The sequence below is a fragment of the Leucoraja erinacea genome, chromosome 9 (genome assembly GCF_028641065.1).
Source record: "Leucoraja erinacea ecotype New England chromosome 9, Leri_hhj_1, whole genome shotgun sequence".
Taxonomy (NCBI): domain Eukaryota; kingdom Metazoa; phylum Chordata; class Chondrichthyes; order Rajiformes; family Rajidae; genus Leucoraja; species Leucoraja erinaceus.
In genome coordinates, this window is record NC_073385.1 from 63,966,166 (window position 1) to 63,981,423 (window position 15,258).

Sequence of the window (15,258 nt, forward strand, 5' to 3'; positions counted from 1 at the left end):
CAAGGCCCCTGTAGCATGTGTGTGTGTGTGTGTGTGCGTGTGAGTAAGAGTGAGAGAGGGAGAGAGACTGACTGACTACAAGGCCCCTGTAGCATGTTGTACAATAGCAAAAGCCATTTTTTGTCATGGGTTGGGGACTTGAGGAGCAGAGTTTAGTTTAGAGATACATAGGTACAGTGTGGAACTAGGCCCTTTGGGCCTAAGGGCCTAGTTCCACACTGTACCTATGTATCTCTAAACTAAACTCTGCTCCCCAAGTCCGTGCCGACCAGCGATCTCCGCACACTAATGGGCCTGTCCCATTTAGGTGATTTTTTCGGCGACTGTCATAGGCGTAGCAGGTCACCGAAAACCCGGCGACTGGATTCCCCTATGACAATGTCTACGACAGTGTCCACAACAACACACTTCCTAGTCGACGGCAAGCTACCGACAACCGGCGACCCATTAGGTCATCTACCTACCACCTATTAGGACCACACCTACGACAACCTACGTCCACCCGCGACAAGCTACAACAAGGTAAGACAATTCAGTCGCCGGTACCTGTCGCCGGTTGATGTAGGTCAACGTAGGTAGTCATCAATGGAATTCACCAAAGTCAGCACCGGCGACAACCTACGTCACCTGGCGACAACCTACGACAGCACCTACGTCAGGAGAAGTCAAGCCACGCTCATTGGCATCAAGCTAACTGTCACCGACTCGCTGAAAAGTTTTGAATATTTCAAAATCCAGCGGCGACCAGAAAAACGCTACGATTCTTTGTGCGACTGAGGAGACGACTCATGACCATACAGGCGACACCCCGGCGACCATTTGGTGACAGCCTAATCACCTGTAATCGCCTTAAAAAATCGCCTAAGTGGGACAGGGGCATAACACTATCCTACACACACTAGGGACAATTTACAGAAGCCAATCATCCTACAAACCTGCATGTCTTTGGAGTGTGGGAGGAAACTGGAGATCCCGGAGAAAAACCACGCAGGTCACAGGGAGAAGGTACAAACTCTGTACAGCCAGCACCTGTAGTCAGGATTGAACCCAGGTTTCTGGAGCTGTAAGGCAGCAACTCTTCCGCTGTGCCACCGTGCAGGTGAGACTGTAGATGGTTAATGTCAGGATACGAGGTATGGTTAATCCAGTTTTCCAGAAATTCGAAGTGTAGTTTTTGAAACTGACACGAATCAAGAGTGTTTAATTGTCACATGCACCCGAAATGGAACAGTAAAAGTCTTACTAGCTGCAGTTTTAAAAACACAATAAATGCTACAATACAAGAAATATACAATAAATAATCAGTTTTACTTGGTAAACCAGACCATAATAGTGCAAGTCAACGTATTTAGTGCAACTTGAGTAATGTAATGCCCCTGACCCACTTAGGAAACCTGAACGGAAACCTCTGGAGACTTTGCGCCCCACCCAAGGTTTTCCGTGCGGTACCCGGAGGTTGCCGGAGGTTTTGGTCAGTCTTCCTACCTACTTCCACTACCTGCAACCTCCGGCAACCACCTGCAACCTCCGGGAACCGCACGGGAAACCTTGGGTGAGGCGCAAACTCTCCAGAGGTTTCCATTCAGGTTTCCTAAGTGGGACAGGGGCATAAAGGTCTACAGTAGATGATTGCTGACGGTACGGTTAGGATTGTTCAGTGTGGTTGATGGGAAGTGTTGGCTAGTATGGACATTGTGGGCTGAATGGATTCTTGGGCTGGCAGCTCAGTCACTGAGGCCACTCACACTCACACACACGCACACACACACACACACACACAAACAGATACACACACATACACTCACACACACTGACTCACACACCATATATATGGGAGTAAACTTTCTTGAATACTCACAAGGCTGAGCGCAGCCTCTCCATTTCGGGGCTTCCCGCAGTCAGCAGGACTTCCGCAATCAGCATGACCTCTGCACTTACCGTAAATTATGCAATCAGCGCGACCTCTACACTGACCGGAAATTACGCAATCAGCGCGACCTGTCCATTTAGCGAAAGTCACGAAATGGGCGGGCCTTTTGAATCAAACACAGTTGGACCTAATAAAGCATTTATTCCATCCAAACACAGTCGGACCTAATAAAATCTTTGTAGTTTCAAGCACAGGCAGGGCAGCAGGCCAAACAATTCATGACATTGTTATTAAGGGCTAACAAATCATTTATTGCAAGTACATTGCAGACTCACAGTTCAGTTGCTTCATAGCTTAGAATGAGAGTCGTGGCCTTTCCCTCGCCATCTTGCAGAGTGACTGACTCAGATCTCCACCCCAGTCTGTGTCCAGAACGCTCTGGAGCAGGTTTTCATCAAGGAACTCTCTGTACTTTGCTCCGTTCATCTTTCCCTCGATCTTGACTAGTCTCCCAGTTCCTGCCACTGAAAAACATCCCCCCAAAATGATGCTGCCACCACCATGCTTCACCGTAGGTATGGTATTGGCCAGGTGAGGAGCAATGCCTGGTTTCCTCCAGACGTGACACTTGGCATTCAGGCCAAAGAGTTCAATCTTGGTTTCATCAAACCAGAGAATCTTGTTTCTCATGCCTTTTGGTAAACTCCAAGCGGGCTGTCATGTGCCACTCTATTATAAAGGCCAAATTGGTGGAGTGCTGCAGATATAGTTGTCCTTCTGGATGTTTCTCCCATCTCCACAGAGGAACTCTGGAGCTCTGTCAGAGTAACCATCGGGTTCTTGGTCACCTCCCTGACCAAGACCCTTCTCCCCAATTGCTCAGTTTGGCCGAGCGGCCAACTCTATGAAGAGTCCTGGTGGTTCCAAAGTTCATCCATTTAAGTATCACGGAGGCCACTGTGCTCTTTGGGACCTGAAATGCTGCAGAAATTGTTGAATACCCTTCCCCAGATCTGTGTCTCGACACAATCCTGTCTTGGACGTCTACGGACAATTCCTTCGTCTTCATGGCTTGGTTTTTGCCCCGACATGCACTGTCATCTGTGGGACCTTATATAGATAGATGTGTGCCTTTCCAAATCATGTCTAATCAATTTAATTTACCACTTGTGGACTCAAATCAAGTTGTAGAAACATCTCAAGGATAATCAATGGAAACAGGATGAACCTAAGCTCAATTTTGAGTGTCATAGCAAAGGGTCTGAATACTTATGTAAATGTGATATTTCAGTTATTTCTTTTTAATTACTTTGCAAAAATGTCTAAACACCTGTTTTCGCTTCTTCATTCTGGGGTATTGTGTGTAAATTGGCGATAAAAAAAAGAAGAATTTAATCCATTTTAAAATAAGGCTGTAACGTAACAAAATGTGGAAAACGTGAAGGGGTCTGAATACTTTCTGAATCCACTGTAGATGTGGAAGTATGTTCTACTAGATGGATAGAAGATTGACTGGCAGTGGCAATGGTTGGCTGCCAGTGACTAATTGTGGTCCGCAGGGGTCGGTGTTGGGGCTGCAACTCGTCACGATGTCCATCAATGATTTGGATGAGGGAATTGAAGGCTTTGTGGCCAAATTTGAAGATGATACGCAGATAGGTGGAAGGGCAGGTAGTGCACAAGCAAGGAATCTGCAGAAGGACTTGGACAGGTTGGGAGATTGGGCAGAGAAGTGGCAAATAGAACGCAGTATAGCAAAGTGGGCAGTAATGCATTTTGGTAGTAGGAATAAAGGCCTAGACTATTTTCTAAATGGGGAGAGCGTAGAGGCACCAAACGTGGTGAACAAATCAGTTACTTTATTCAGGCACAAAAGGTTCATTAGACATGCACGTTGGTCCTCTAACTTAAAGTTATTGTTGCTGCTGCGAGGCTGTTGCCTCGTGGGCTCGAGCTGAGTCCCTGCTGAGGTGGAAGGCCACTCACCCCTAGATAGAAGAGAGCTGGTGAGCTCAAAGTAAGAGAGAAAGAGAGGGTTGTCCTAGGGTTATCTCCCAGTTCCTGCCGCTGAAAAACATCCCCCCAGAATGATTCTGCCACCAACATGCTTCACCGTAGGTATGGTATTGGCCAGGTGATGAGCGGTGCCTGGTTTTGAAGGGCCGAATGGCCTCCTGCACCTATTTTCTGTTTCTATGTTTCTATGACTTAGGAGTGCTTGTGCAGGATTCCCAAAAGTTTAATTTGAAAGTTGAATTGGTAGTAAGGAAAGCAAATGCAATGTTAGCATTCATTTCGAGAGGGCTAGAATATAAAAACAGGGATGTAATGCTGAGTAGTGTAGGAAGGAACTGCAGACGCTGGTTTCAACCGAAGATAGGCACAAAGAGCTGGAGTAACTCAGTAGGTCACACAGCATCTCTGGAGAATAGATGACGATAAGTTTATTTGGCCTTCCATCACAGCTATGTGATGGATGTTTATGTTAAATGTAATTATGTTGTGTCTAGGGTCTATTTGTGTGTTATGTCTGGCTGCAGAAACGGCATTTCGTTTGGACCTCCAGGGGTCCAAATGACAATTAAATTGACTCTGACTCTGACTCTGACTTCTGGTCATTTGGGTCACTGAGAGGCACAGTGGAGAAGTCCGTTGGGAGAAGCCCTTTTGTGAGGGGCTGTGTTTTGAGTGTAAATGTGAGGCTTTGGCTCAAGAGGCTTCGGCGAGGATGCTGAGCAGAGTGCGATAGCTGGATGAGGTAACACCTTTTTTTTTGTAACTTTCATCTTTGGTCTAATTGCAATCAAGATGCCAGTGGTATATTCCTCCTACAGGATATGAAAGATCAGGGGACTTTCAGACATTATGGGGAAAAGAGCATTTGGCACACTTGCCTTCATTGTGAAAGATATTGAGTATAAAAGTTGGGGCATCATTTGTCAACGATGTCCACGTTCTTAACCCTTCCGCTTTGTTTCAGCGAACAATTCCCACTCTCTGGCTGTCCCCCAAGGTGAAGGTGAAGAGGAAATGGAGGAGCTGAAGGAAACAGCCAGGAAACTGAGCAGAGACCGCCGTTTCCGCGAGACCGTCTACAAGTACATGACCTTCAAAGATTCCTCAAAGTCCTGATGCTCGTGAGAGGAAGTTCTGCTTTGCTGTAATGTGATGCTTATATTTTAGGAGCTGTTTTCAATGCCAACCTATGTAAAGCTGGGTGGGCATGAGTAGGTCAATGCAATAGACTTTTAGTTTCACCTCTGCACTAGCAGCCAGCAGCAGGCTACTTTAATCAACATCTCTGCTGTCTATTAGTGAGCTGGGTTCCAATGGAGTTTTGGGACCTTGACTCATTTCTTCATACGTTGTAAACTATTCCCTGGTTTAGCCCGCTTGATCAGAACTCCCAGGATGCCGAGCGTGGGATTGCAGTTCAAGGAGGAACAGCTCTTGAAATCACAGTGCCAACGGCTGGCTAGAGTTAGGTGGATGTGAGGGTCTGTATTTACTCTGCACTTTTATCTTGAGTTCCATTAACTCCAGCCACCAAACTCGAGAACCAGTTTCATTTGCAACATCCCTCAGTTTAATAAGTGAAACAATTAATGTGATCAATTTAAAGGAGCAAACTGTTCGTGAGGGAGCAAATCTTATTAAAAGCCACTGTGGTATTATAATTAAAACTGTTGAAGGGATCTCCAGAGATGTGTCTCGTGCATTTGCTAGTACATTCTCAGAAGTGTCACCAGCCATGGTTTTGTCACACATCTAATTAAAACATTCATGTGGCACAATTGGAAACGTTTCTGGGGCGGTTATTTGCTGCACTGCTGGTGTAGGAAGGGCACAAGAAACCACAAAGATTGGACAATATCCATGGCACCTATTTTGCATTCACAGTCTTCCTTGTAGTTCCCTGATCTCTCTGGATCACTGCACAATCCTACCATGACCCTAATTGATGTGTCAGGGTCATTGACTGAACCTTTGCGAATTCCAGTTGGAATGTGTATGGTGCTGGGTGAACCAGAATCAAGGCTTGTGAGCTTGAGGGCAGCAGAGAATCAATTTAATTCCGGTCCAGCTACAGAGACAGGGTCTTGCTTGGGACAGCTGAAAGCTTGTCAGCGACAGGGAATGCATTCCCTGTTGGCACGGTTCTATGCACTAAAACCTCTGCAGCAGCACAGTGCAAAGGAAAAGGAAGTGGCTAACTCAACAAATAGCAGACATCTGCATTGGGTTTTCTGTATCTATTGGGGAAGTACATGTGAGGCAAGTGTTTTTTCTGAGGAGGAAACAATAGAAAAACCCCTGCCTGTGGGATGAAGACCTCTCTCTGTGGTGGCTGATGGGATCAGAATGAACAGAGAAATAAATTCTCTACAATCCATGAACAGTGCAACATAAACCCCACTCCAGAGATTTCTAGGTAAGGTGAAAACCAGACCACTCTGGGGAAGCAAAATTCAGGAAGGGCTGTCTCTGATCAATTCAAGAGGTTGAAGGAAGTCTAGGAGTCCATTGTGGCTCTGATAAATGTCACCAGGGACTCACTGTCTGACCTAGCCACGTCCACCTCTTGCTGAATATAGTGCAGACAGTCAGCTTCCACTACACTACACTAATATGTGCACTAGAACACTCAGATCTTTCAAAGCCTGATTAGGATATTTTTGTGGCCCAATGCTGACGGTTCATTATGATATGGTACTTTATTTGTCACATGTACCGAGGTACAGTGAAATCCATTTTTGTATACAGTTCAGTACATGTATCACTACACATAAGCACTTAGATACTTATTAGATAAGCATTTCAGATACAGTTCAAATGTAGTACACTATTACAGTATAGGGCATCGCCAGTTTGGCATCATTTTCAAGTCCCAGTTGTAAGTGCAGGATGCTTGATCTGACCATGAAGGATCTGTTGTCCTGGTCGCGTTGCAGGGTCGGCCTGGCCAAGTGGTATTCTCCGCCACTGCAGGCTGTGTCCAGGCCACATGCTCGGCCTCTTTGAGCGACGCCTGGACCAGCTGAGCCCCAGGCAGCTGCAGGACCTCCAACCGCCGAGGCCATGCACTCCCTTCCGCAGCCGATCTGCTAACCGGCCCTCCAGGTGGGTTCCCATAGGTCCTCGACCCGAGGCGGGCGAGCCGGGTCTTCCGGGCGGTTCCCCAGGCTATGGGCTGCGGCTCTCCGGGATACTCCCCACCCCGCTTGCGGCTCCCCGGGATACCCTCTGTTCACATGCAAAGAAAGACTTAATTCTAAGGTAAATGCAATTTACCACATGTAAGCCCAATTCTCTGAGATGAGACAAGAACAGTCCGTAATCTAGCAACATCTTCAATACTCACTATACTCCACAATACTTCGTCACTTAAATCCAACTATTGTATCCACTTCCACCACCTGCAGTGAGTTCCAAGCACCCACCACTCTCTGTGTAAAAAAAACTTGCCCTACACATCTCCATAATAGACAATAAGTGCAGGCGTAGGCGAACATTTGCCCTCCTTACATCCAGTTCCTTAACACAAACAACGATGAACGATCCTGATATGCAATCCTGTGAAACTGCACTAAGCTTCAAACGAATCGAAATCCGACCACAACCATTCTACGTCCCTTCAGCCAAATAACAGTCTATCTAATTACAGAGACATTGAAACTTATTTTGACACAAGCCATGGCCTATCATGTCCATGGCTTAAAATAGACCAATTAATCCCACTTCCTGAATCTGGTCCATAGCCGTGTAGGTCACAGCTCCTCCAGTCCACATTCAGGCATGGTTTAAAGTCACTGGGCTTTCTGCCTCAGTTGCCCTTTCAGGCAGAGCATTCCAGACACCCACTCCCTTCTAATCCAACCATTTTACTTAAACCATGCCCCTGGCCTTTGCAAAAAGAAATAACTCTTCTGTTTATCCTGCATAGACCTCTCATCATTTTACACGCCTCAATTATAACACACCACAATTAAATCATTCCTCCATTCCCTTTATTTCAAAGAAAACACCTCCAATCTCTTCCTTTAATTGTAATCCCTCTGTCCTGGCAACATTCTCTTCTGTCTCCCTTATACTTTGTCGCTATTATATCCTTTGTTTGTATTGCAACCGGTACATTTACTCAACTGTTTCATGCAAGACATCTTTACCCTCATTGTCACTGGCTCCACTGGTATAGGCAAGTATGTGTAGGTAGGAACTATAGATGCCGGTTTAAACCGAAGATAGACGCAAAAAGCTGGAGTAACTCAGCAGGTCAGCCAGCATCTCTGGAGAAAAGGAATAGGTGACATTTTGGGTTGAGACCCTTCTTCAGACTGAGAGTCAGGTGAAAGGGAAACAAGAGATATAGATGGTGATGTAGGGAGAAATAGAACAAATGAATGAATAAATATGTAAAAAAGTATGGTTTCACTTCCACCTTATCCACCTGCCACACTTTCTTCATATTTTGTCCACATTTTGGACATGCACTCCAAGATGCCTCTATTCTTCTAAGCAAGCTGTATTTTATCATGAAGGTAGAAGGAAACATGAAGTGCTGGAGAAACTCAGCAGGTCAGACAGCATTGGATGGAATGGAAAGATGGCATTTCGGGTCAGGGTCCTTCTTCAGACTGATAGGAGTAAGAATGAGAAAGCCTGAAAAGAGAGGTGGGGCGGGACAAGATCTGGCAGGCGAAGGGTGGATACAAGAGAGGGGGTTTTGATTGGCAGATGGGTAAAGTAAATGACAAAGGCTAAAGGTGAAAAGGAGACAAAAGAGTATCAGATAAGGAGAGAAGAGGAGGAGGAATGAGATAACACATACCAATGAGCATTTTCATGGGAGACGAACAGCATAGAATGGAATGAAGAAGTCATAGATTCAAGCCATCCCAATAGCTCATGTAGACAAGGAATTGCAGATGCTGTTTTACAAAAAAAAGTCACAAAGTGCAGGAGAAACTCACTGGGTCAGGCATCATCGTTGGAGAACAAGGATCAGTGATGTTTTGGGTCAGGAACCATCTACGGAACAATAAGAGCAGTGGAGTCCGAAAAAGGGCTCCAACTCAAAAATCCACCTAACCATGTTCTCCAGGGATCCTGCCTGACACACTGAGTAACTCAAGTGCATTGTAGTCTTTTTTTCCCCATTGCTCATGTTTCAGGGTAGCACGTTGAAGCTCTGTATGAGCCAGTCCGTGTGTGCACATTGTTCCCGATCCAAACAGTTCAATCTTACTCATCATAACCAGATGCCATGAGATTACTAAGAGATGCAAAATCTTTTCATTGCAGTACCGTTATCTGCAATAAATTACCATTTAGTATGAGAGAGACAATCAAAGCAGCAGACCTGATGCTCAGCTTCCACATACTAAATGATAATGAGAAGATGGAATTAGCAGGCTCTGGTAGGTTCCTGGGAACACCACTAGCAGCAGGCTCATCTCCATACCACACGCACAACATCCTGTCTTGGAAATATATCCCTTCACCATCACTGAACATCCTCCCCGACATCGCTGTCGAGGGTAGCATCACCAGAAGGGCTGCAGCGTTGAAGGAAAGCTGCTCACCTTGGCTTTTCTGATGGGATACGCAATAAATGCTGACCTTACCAACGATCAGTGAATGAGAAAAGATTCAATCATGTAAAGCCGCACTGCTCCAGGAAATGCCCAAGGAGAAGGAAGAAGGGGTGGGATTGGCCATACAGATTAGTTCAATGAGATCGTTATCTGCAATAAATTACCATTTAGTATGAGAGAGACAATCAAAGCAGCAGACCTGATGCTCAGCTTCTACATACTAAATGATAATGAGAAGATGGAATTAGCAGGCTCTGGTAGGTGCCTGGGAACACCACTAGCAGCAGGCTCATCTCCATACCACACGCACAACATCCTGTCTTGGAAATATATCCCTTCGCCATCACTGAACATCCTCCCCGACATCGCTGTCGAGGGTAGCATCACCAGAAGGGCTGCAGCGTTGAAGAAAGCTGCTCACCTTGGCTTTCTGATGGAATACGCAATAAATGCTGACCTTACCAACGATGCGTGAATGAGAAAGATTCAATCATGTAAGCCGCACTGCTCCAGGAAATGCCCAAGGAGAAGGAAGAAGGGGTGGGATTGGCCATACAGATTAGTTCAATGAGATCATTATGGTGCCATTAGTAATTTCAATGATCATTAAACACAACAATAGGGCATGAGTATAAATATTCTCACTCTTTGTTGAAAGGGCCAATAACATAATCTGTCTATTCCTTTAACCCGATTTTGACTTTTCCCACCTCAAGAGTGTGGCGTTGACAATGGCATCTCCAGCCCTCAGTTAATGCATTCTGTTTCTCCCCAGCCCTATTCCAGCTGACACAACTGATGCAGCTACAGTCAGATAGCTTTGGAAACCAGGTGATTGTGGCAAAATTCTACCCTAGTTGGGGGGGGGGGGGGGGGGGGGGGGGTGGGGGGGGGGGGGGGGGCGTGGGTGAGGAGGGTGCAGGACTATAAAACCCCGGATGCCTGGACGTGACTCAGTCACTCTGCAAGATCGCGTGGGAGAGGCCACGACTGTCATTCTAAGCTGTGAATCAACTGAACTGTGAGTCTGCAATGTACTTGCAATAATTGACTTGTTAGCCCTTAATGACAATGCCAGGAGTTGTTTGGCCTGCTGCTCTGCCTGTGCTTGAGACTGCAATGCTTTATTAGGTCCGACTTTGTTTGGAAGGAATAAATGCTTTATTAGGTCTGACTGTGTTTGGTTCTTGACTTCCGCTTAGTATACAAGTTGCGCTGATTGCGTAATTTCCTGTGAGTGCAGAGGTCGCGCTGATTGCGTAATTTCCGGTAAGTGCAGGGGTCACACTGATTGCGGAAGTGCCGCTGACTGCGGAAGCCCCAAAGTGGAGAGGCCGTGTTCAGCCGTGTGAGTATTCAAGAAAGTTTACTGCCATATAGATGGTGTGTGAGTCAGTGAACGTGAGTGTGTATATGTTTGTGAGTGTGTGTGTGTGTGTGAGTGTCTGTGTGAGTGTGAGTGTGTGAGAGTGTGTGTGTGTGTATATGTGTTTGTTTGTGTGTGTGTGTGTGTGAGTGAGTGAATGAGTGTGAGTGTGTGTGTGAGTGGTCTCAGAGACTGAGCTGCCAGCCCAAGAATCCATTCGGCCCACAGTCCATACTAGCCCTCTGGAAACCAGTCCCTTCACCCACAACACCATGCTAGCGCTCCAGAAAGCCCCACCCCCCCCTGGCCAGCCATATTGGAATTGGTGGAGTGGTGGAATATTGCGTTGGGCGACAAACCCCATGTGAAGTTGGGACCCAACGGGTCCCACGTAGTCTAGTACTAACTAAACTTGTACAAATACAAACAAATTATTTTTTCCCTTAATACAAATAATAACCTATAGGTTTCCTTTGCCTCTAACCAAATGTCATACTCATCTGTATAATTACTAAGCAAAAGTATAACCTATAATACAAAATCATCGTATTGCTTGGGGACTCTCACGTTTTGGTCTACCTGCTGGCGCAAAAGCATCAGAGCCTGTTAAATCAGCCAAGGTGTTGTCACCCAGGTGCCTTATCTGCTCACCACCTGCATTGCAGCGTGCTGCCTCTGGAAACACCTCAGAAATGTAGTCTCGGAAACAAACTGTGGCCTATTGTCAGAGTACAATGTAACAGGCAACCCGTGTCTGGCGAAGATCTCTGCTAATGCCTTTACAGTCTTTTCTGCTGTAGTTTACTTCATCACTGCATACTCGAATACCTTCTATAGTAGTCTATCACTACCATAATTGATTCACCTGTTGGAAGTGGTCCAAGAAAGTCCACAGTTATATCAACCCATGGTCCTGTTGGCAACTTTGTACTTCTAATTGGTTCTGGTGAGTTGTTTCTAGTTGTGATTTGACATCCGTGACAGGTCTCGACAAATTTTTCGGCATCTTTCTCACAACCTGGCCACCACAAATTGTTCCACAAATTCTGTTTAGTACCGACGATGCCTAAATGTCCTTCATGAGCCACTGACACGATCCTTGGTCGTAGTGCCTGCGGGATAACCAATCTGCTACCTCTCAGCACACACTGATCAATTACACAAAATTCGTCTTTTATGGGAACACATGCTTTGTAAGGGCATTGATCCCATTGCCCCACTGTGAATAGGCTCTCTGATATCTTTGAGTTCAGGATCATGTTCTGATTCCCTTTCAACTTCCTTCGTTGTCACGGCTCCTGGCGTTGACTGAATTGCTACGAAGCGCACAAAGTTCTCTGCTTCCATCTCTAGCGTGGATGTTGTTTCCAGCTGTTCATCCTTCAACAGTCTCGACAGCGGGTCCGCGATGTTTGCTTTCCCAGCAAAATGGACTACTTTGTACCTGTACTGTTGGAGTCAAAGCACCCAACGTTCTATTCTGGCACATGGCTTAGACCTTGTCGAATAGATCACTTCCAGCAGCTTGTGATCTGTAACGAGTTCGAATTCAATACCGTACAAGTATGCATGAAACCTTTCACAGGCCCACACTAGTACCAGTGCCTCTTTCTCTGTTTGAGAATACCTTCTCTCCATGCTGGTTAAAGATCGACTGGCATATGCTATGATTCTGGGTCCATCTGCATGTGTCTGTACTAGCACTGCTCCCAAGCCGACCGGACTAGCATCTGCTATGACTTTTGTTTGTGCAGCTGGATCATAACATCCAATTTCTACACTCATTAGACTCTGTTTCAGTGCTTTGAATGCCTGTCTCTGTTCATTACCAAACTGGAACGGTACATCTTTCCTGGTCAAGTTTCTCTGCTGATCTGCCTGTGTAGCAAAATTTGGAATACATTTTACACAGTAATTGACCAGTCCCAGAAAACTCCTCATCTCGGTTGCATTCTGAGGTTTACGTGCATCCACAACAGCTTTCACATTAGCCTTGGCTGGGTTCAGCCCTTCACTTGCGAGTCTGAGTCCCATGAAATCCATCTCAGAGATGCCAAACTTGCACTTGTCTTTATTCATGGTGAGTCCTGCTTCTTGAAGTTTACTCAACACTAGCTTCAACCTCCTGTCATGCTCTTCCCATCCATATTAACGGGACGGAGGTGGAGCGTGTTTCCAGCTTCAAGTTTCTGGGGGTCAACATCTCTGATGACCTCTCTTGGACCCACAATACCTCAACACTGATTAAGAAGGCTCACCAGCGTCTCTTCTTCCTGAGGAGACTAAAGAAGGTCCATCTGTCTCCTCAGATTCTGGTGAACTTCTACCGCTGCATCATCGAGAGCATCCTTATTAATTGTATCACAGTATGGTATGGCAACTGCTCTGTCTCCGACCGGAAAGCACTGCAGAGGGTAGTGAAAACTGCCCAACGCATCACCGGTTCCTCGCTCCCCTCCATTGAGTCCGTCCAGAGCAGGCGATGTCTGCAAAGGGCACTCAGCATCGCCAAGGACTGCTCTCACCCCAACCACAGATTGTTTACCCTCCTCCCATCTGGGAGGCACTACAGGTCTCTCCATTCCCAGGCCAGCAGGTTCAGGAACAGCTTCTTCCCTGCGGTTGTTACCCTACTTAACTCTGCACCTTGATGATTGCCAGTCATCTCGGACTCCCCTCGGACATTCCTTCCCCCAGTGACTGATCTCTGTCCCCGGAAATTGCACTACTGCTACTGTATATACATAGATATATTTACTGTACCATTATTCTGTGTTCGCACTTCTAGGTGAGATGCTAACTGCATTTCGTTGTCTCTGTACTTGTATACTGCACAATGACAATAAAGTTTTGAACCTGAATCTTGAATCTGATGCATAGACGATGATGTCATCTGATATGTTTGCTACTCCTGGTATACCTTGAATCAAAGATTATAGAGGAGCAAGATAGACCACTCCTCGAAAAATGCGTAGTATAACGTGTGTGATCGTCGACGCCATTTTATTGGGCATTTTATTGGGTTTCCCCCACACTGTCATGGCGTCCTTATCTAAATCTTCATCTCACTGCTCTGCTATCAATTGTTCTAATCGTAAATGTAGACAACCCGACCTGTCATTCTTTAGGTTCCCCAATAAAAACCAAAGGTGAGAAAATATTATTATTATTTTCAGTCGCTATTCTGTCGTGAAAATGTTATTTTCTGTTCTCCCCTCAACGGCCATTGGGAAACTAGGCTTGTCGGTACATTAGAAAGTTATTAGACTTATTTTTAATAGATCTTTACTCACCACAATAATAAAGACAATAATTTTAACACTTCTGTACGTTTTTGGTTTTGATCTTGTAAGGGATTGGTCTCCAAAATATGGCCGGCGGGACACATTAGGCCCAGTGACCACGAGATTTTTCGAGCTCAGATTCGTGTCCGGGAAGGAAGGCGATGGCTGTTACCCGTTATGTCCCTCGAATTGTCGAGACATCATAAGCAAAGATCACAAGCCCGCCGTGAAGAAGGGTGCAATCAAAGATTATATAACTCTGCTCTATCATCTTTGGGTGCAATGGTGGGCCAGGGGGTTCGGCGGCGGCGGCGGCAGTCACAATCAAAGATACTAGTGGGGCTCTGCTCCATAATCTTTGGTCGTAATGGGACGGCTGCACGTTATAATGTGCTATCGTTCCACTCTCCCTCTCCCTCTTCCCCCCTTCCCCCCCCTCTCCCTCTCCCCCTCTCCCTCTCCCCTTCTCCCTCTCCCCTCCCCTTCTCCCTCTCCCCTTCTCCCTCTCCCCCCTTCTCCCTCTCCCCCCTTCTCCCTCTCCCCCCTTTCTCCCTCTCCATATATGCATATAAATGTATGCATATGTATGTGTGCATATGTATGTGTGCATATGTATGTGTGCATATGTATGTGTGCATATGTATGTGTATACGTAGGGGGAGAGAGAAGGGGCAGAGAGAGAGATGGGGAGAGAGACACATCAGACCCATCACGAGATTTTAACCTCAGATTCGAGTCGGGTAGCGCAGCGACCCGGGGCTGCTCTTAGTGTAGTTACCGATTAGATCCCTCGAACTGTCAGAGCCGAGACATCGCTGGGCCGCTGTGAAGAAGGGTGCAATGGTGCGATGCGGGGTTCGGCGGCTGTCATAATGGGGTGGCTGTACGTTTTAACGTGCCATCGTTCCTCTCCCCCCTTCTCTCTCCCCATCTCTCTCTGCCCCTTCTATCTCTCTCTCCCTGTCTCTCTCTCCCTGTCCCTCTCTCTCCTCTCTCCCTGTCTCTCGCTATCTCGTTCTCTGCCCCATCTGCCTTTCACTCTCTTCCCCCCCTCTCTCTCAGTCTACATTAGAAGTTTTAAATAAGCTCTTCTACATTGAAGGTAAATTGACATATTAGTGGCAAAATGCATCTTCAATATAC

At 46.3% G+C, this 15,258-nt stretch overlaps 1 protein-coding gene across 1 annotated transcript in view; it reads left to right on the plus strand.

Annotated features, from left to right (window-relative positions):
• Positions 1 to 9,419, plus strand: part of plekhd1 (pleckstrin homology domain containing, family D (with coiled-coil domains) member 1) — an 80,064-nt gene extending 70,645 nt beyond the window's left edge. Inside the window, exon 13 of the mRNA XM_055641016.1 lies at positions 4,851 to 9,419. Within this exon, the coding sequence (XP_055496991.1) occupies positions 4,851 to 5,002 (152 nt within the window). The 3' untranslated portion in view covers positions 5,003 to 9,419. The remainder of the gene's footprint in view (positions 1 to 4,850) is intronic.
• The last annotated feature ends 5,839 nt before the right edge of the window (positions 9,420 to 15,258 follow it).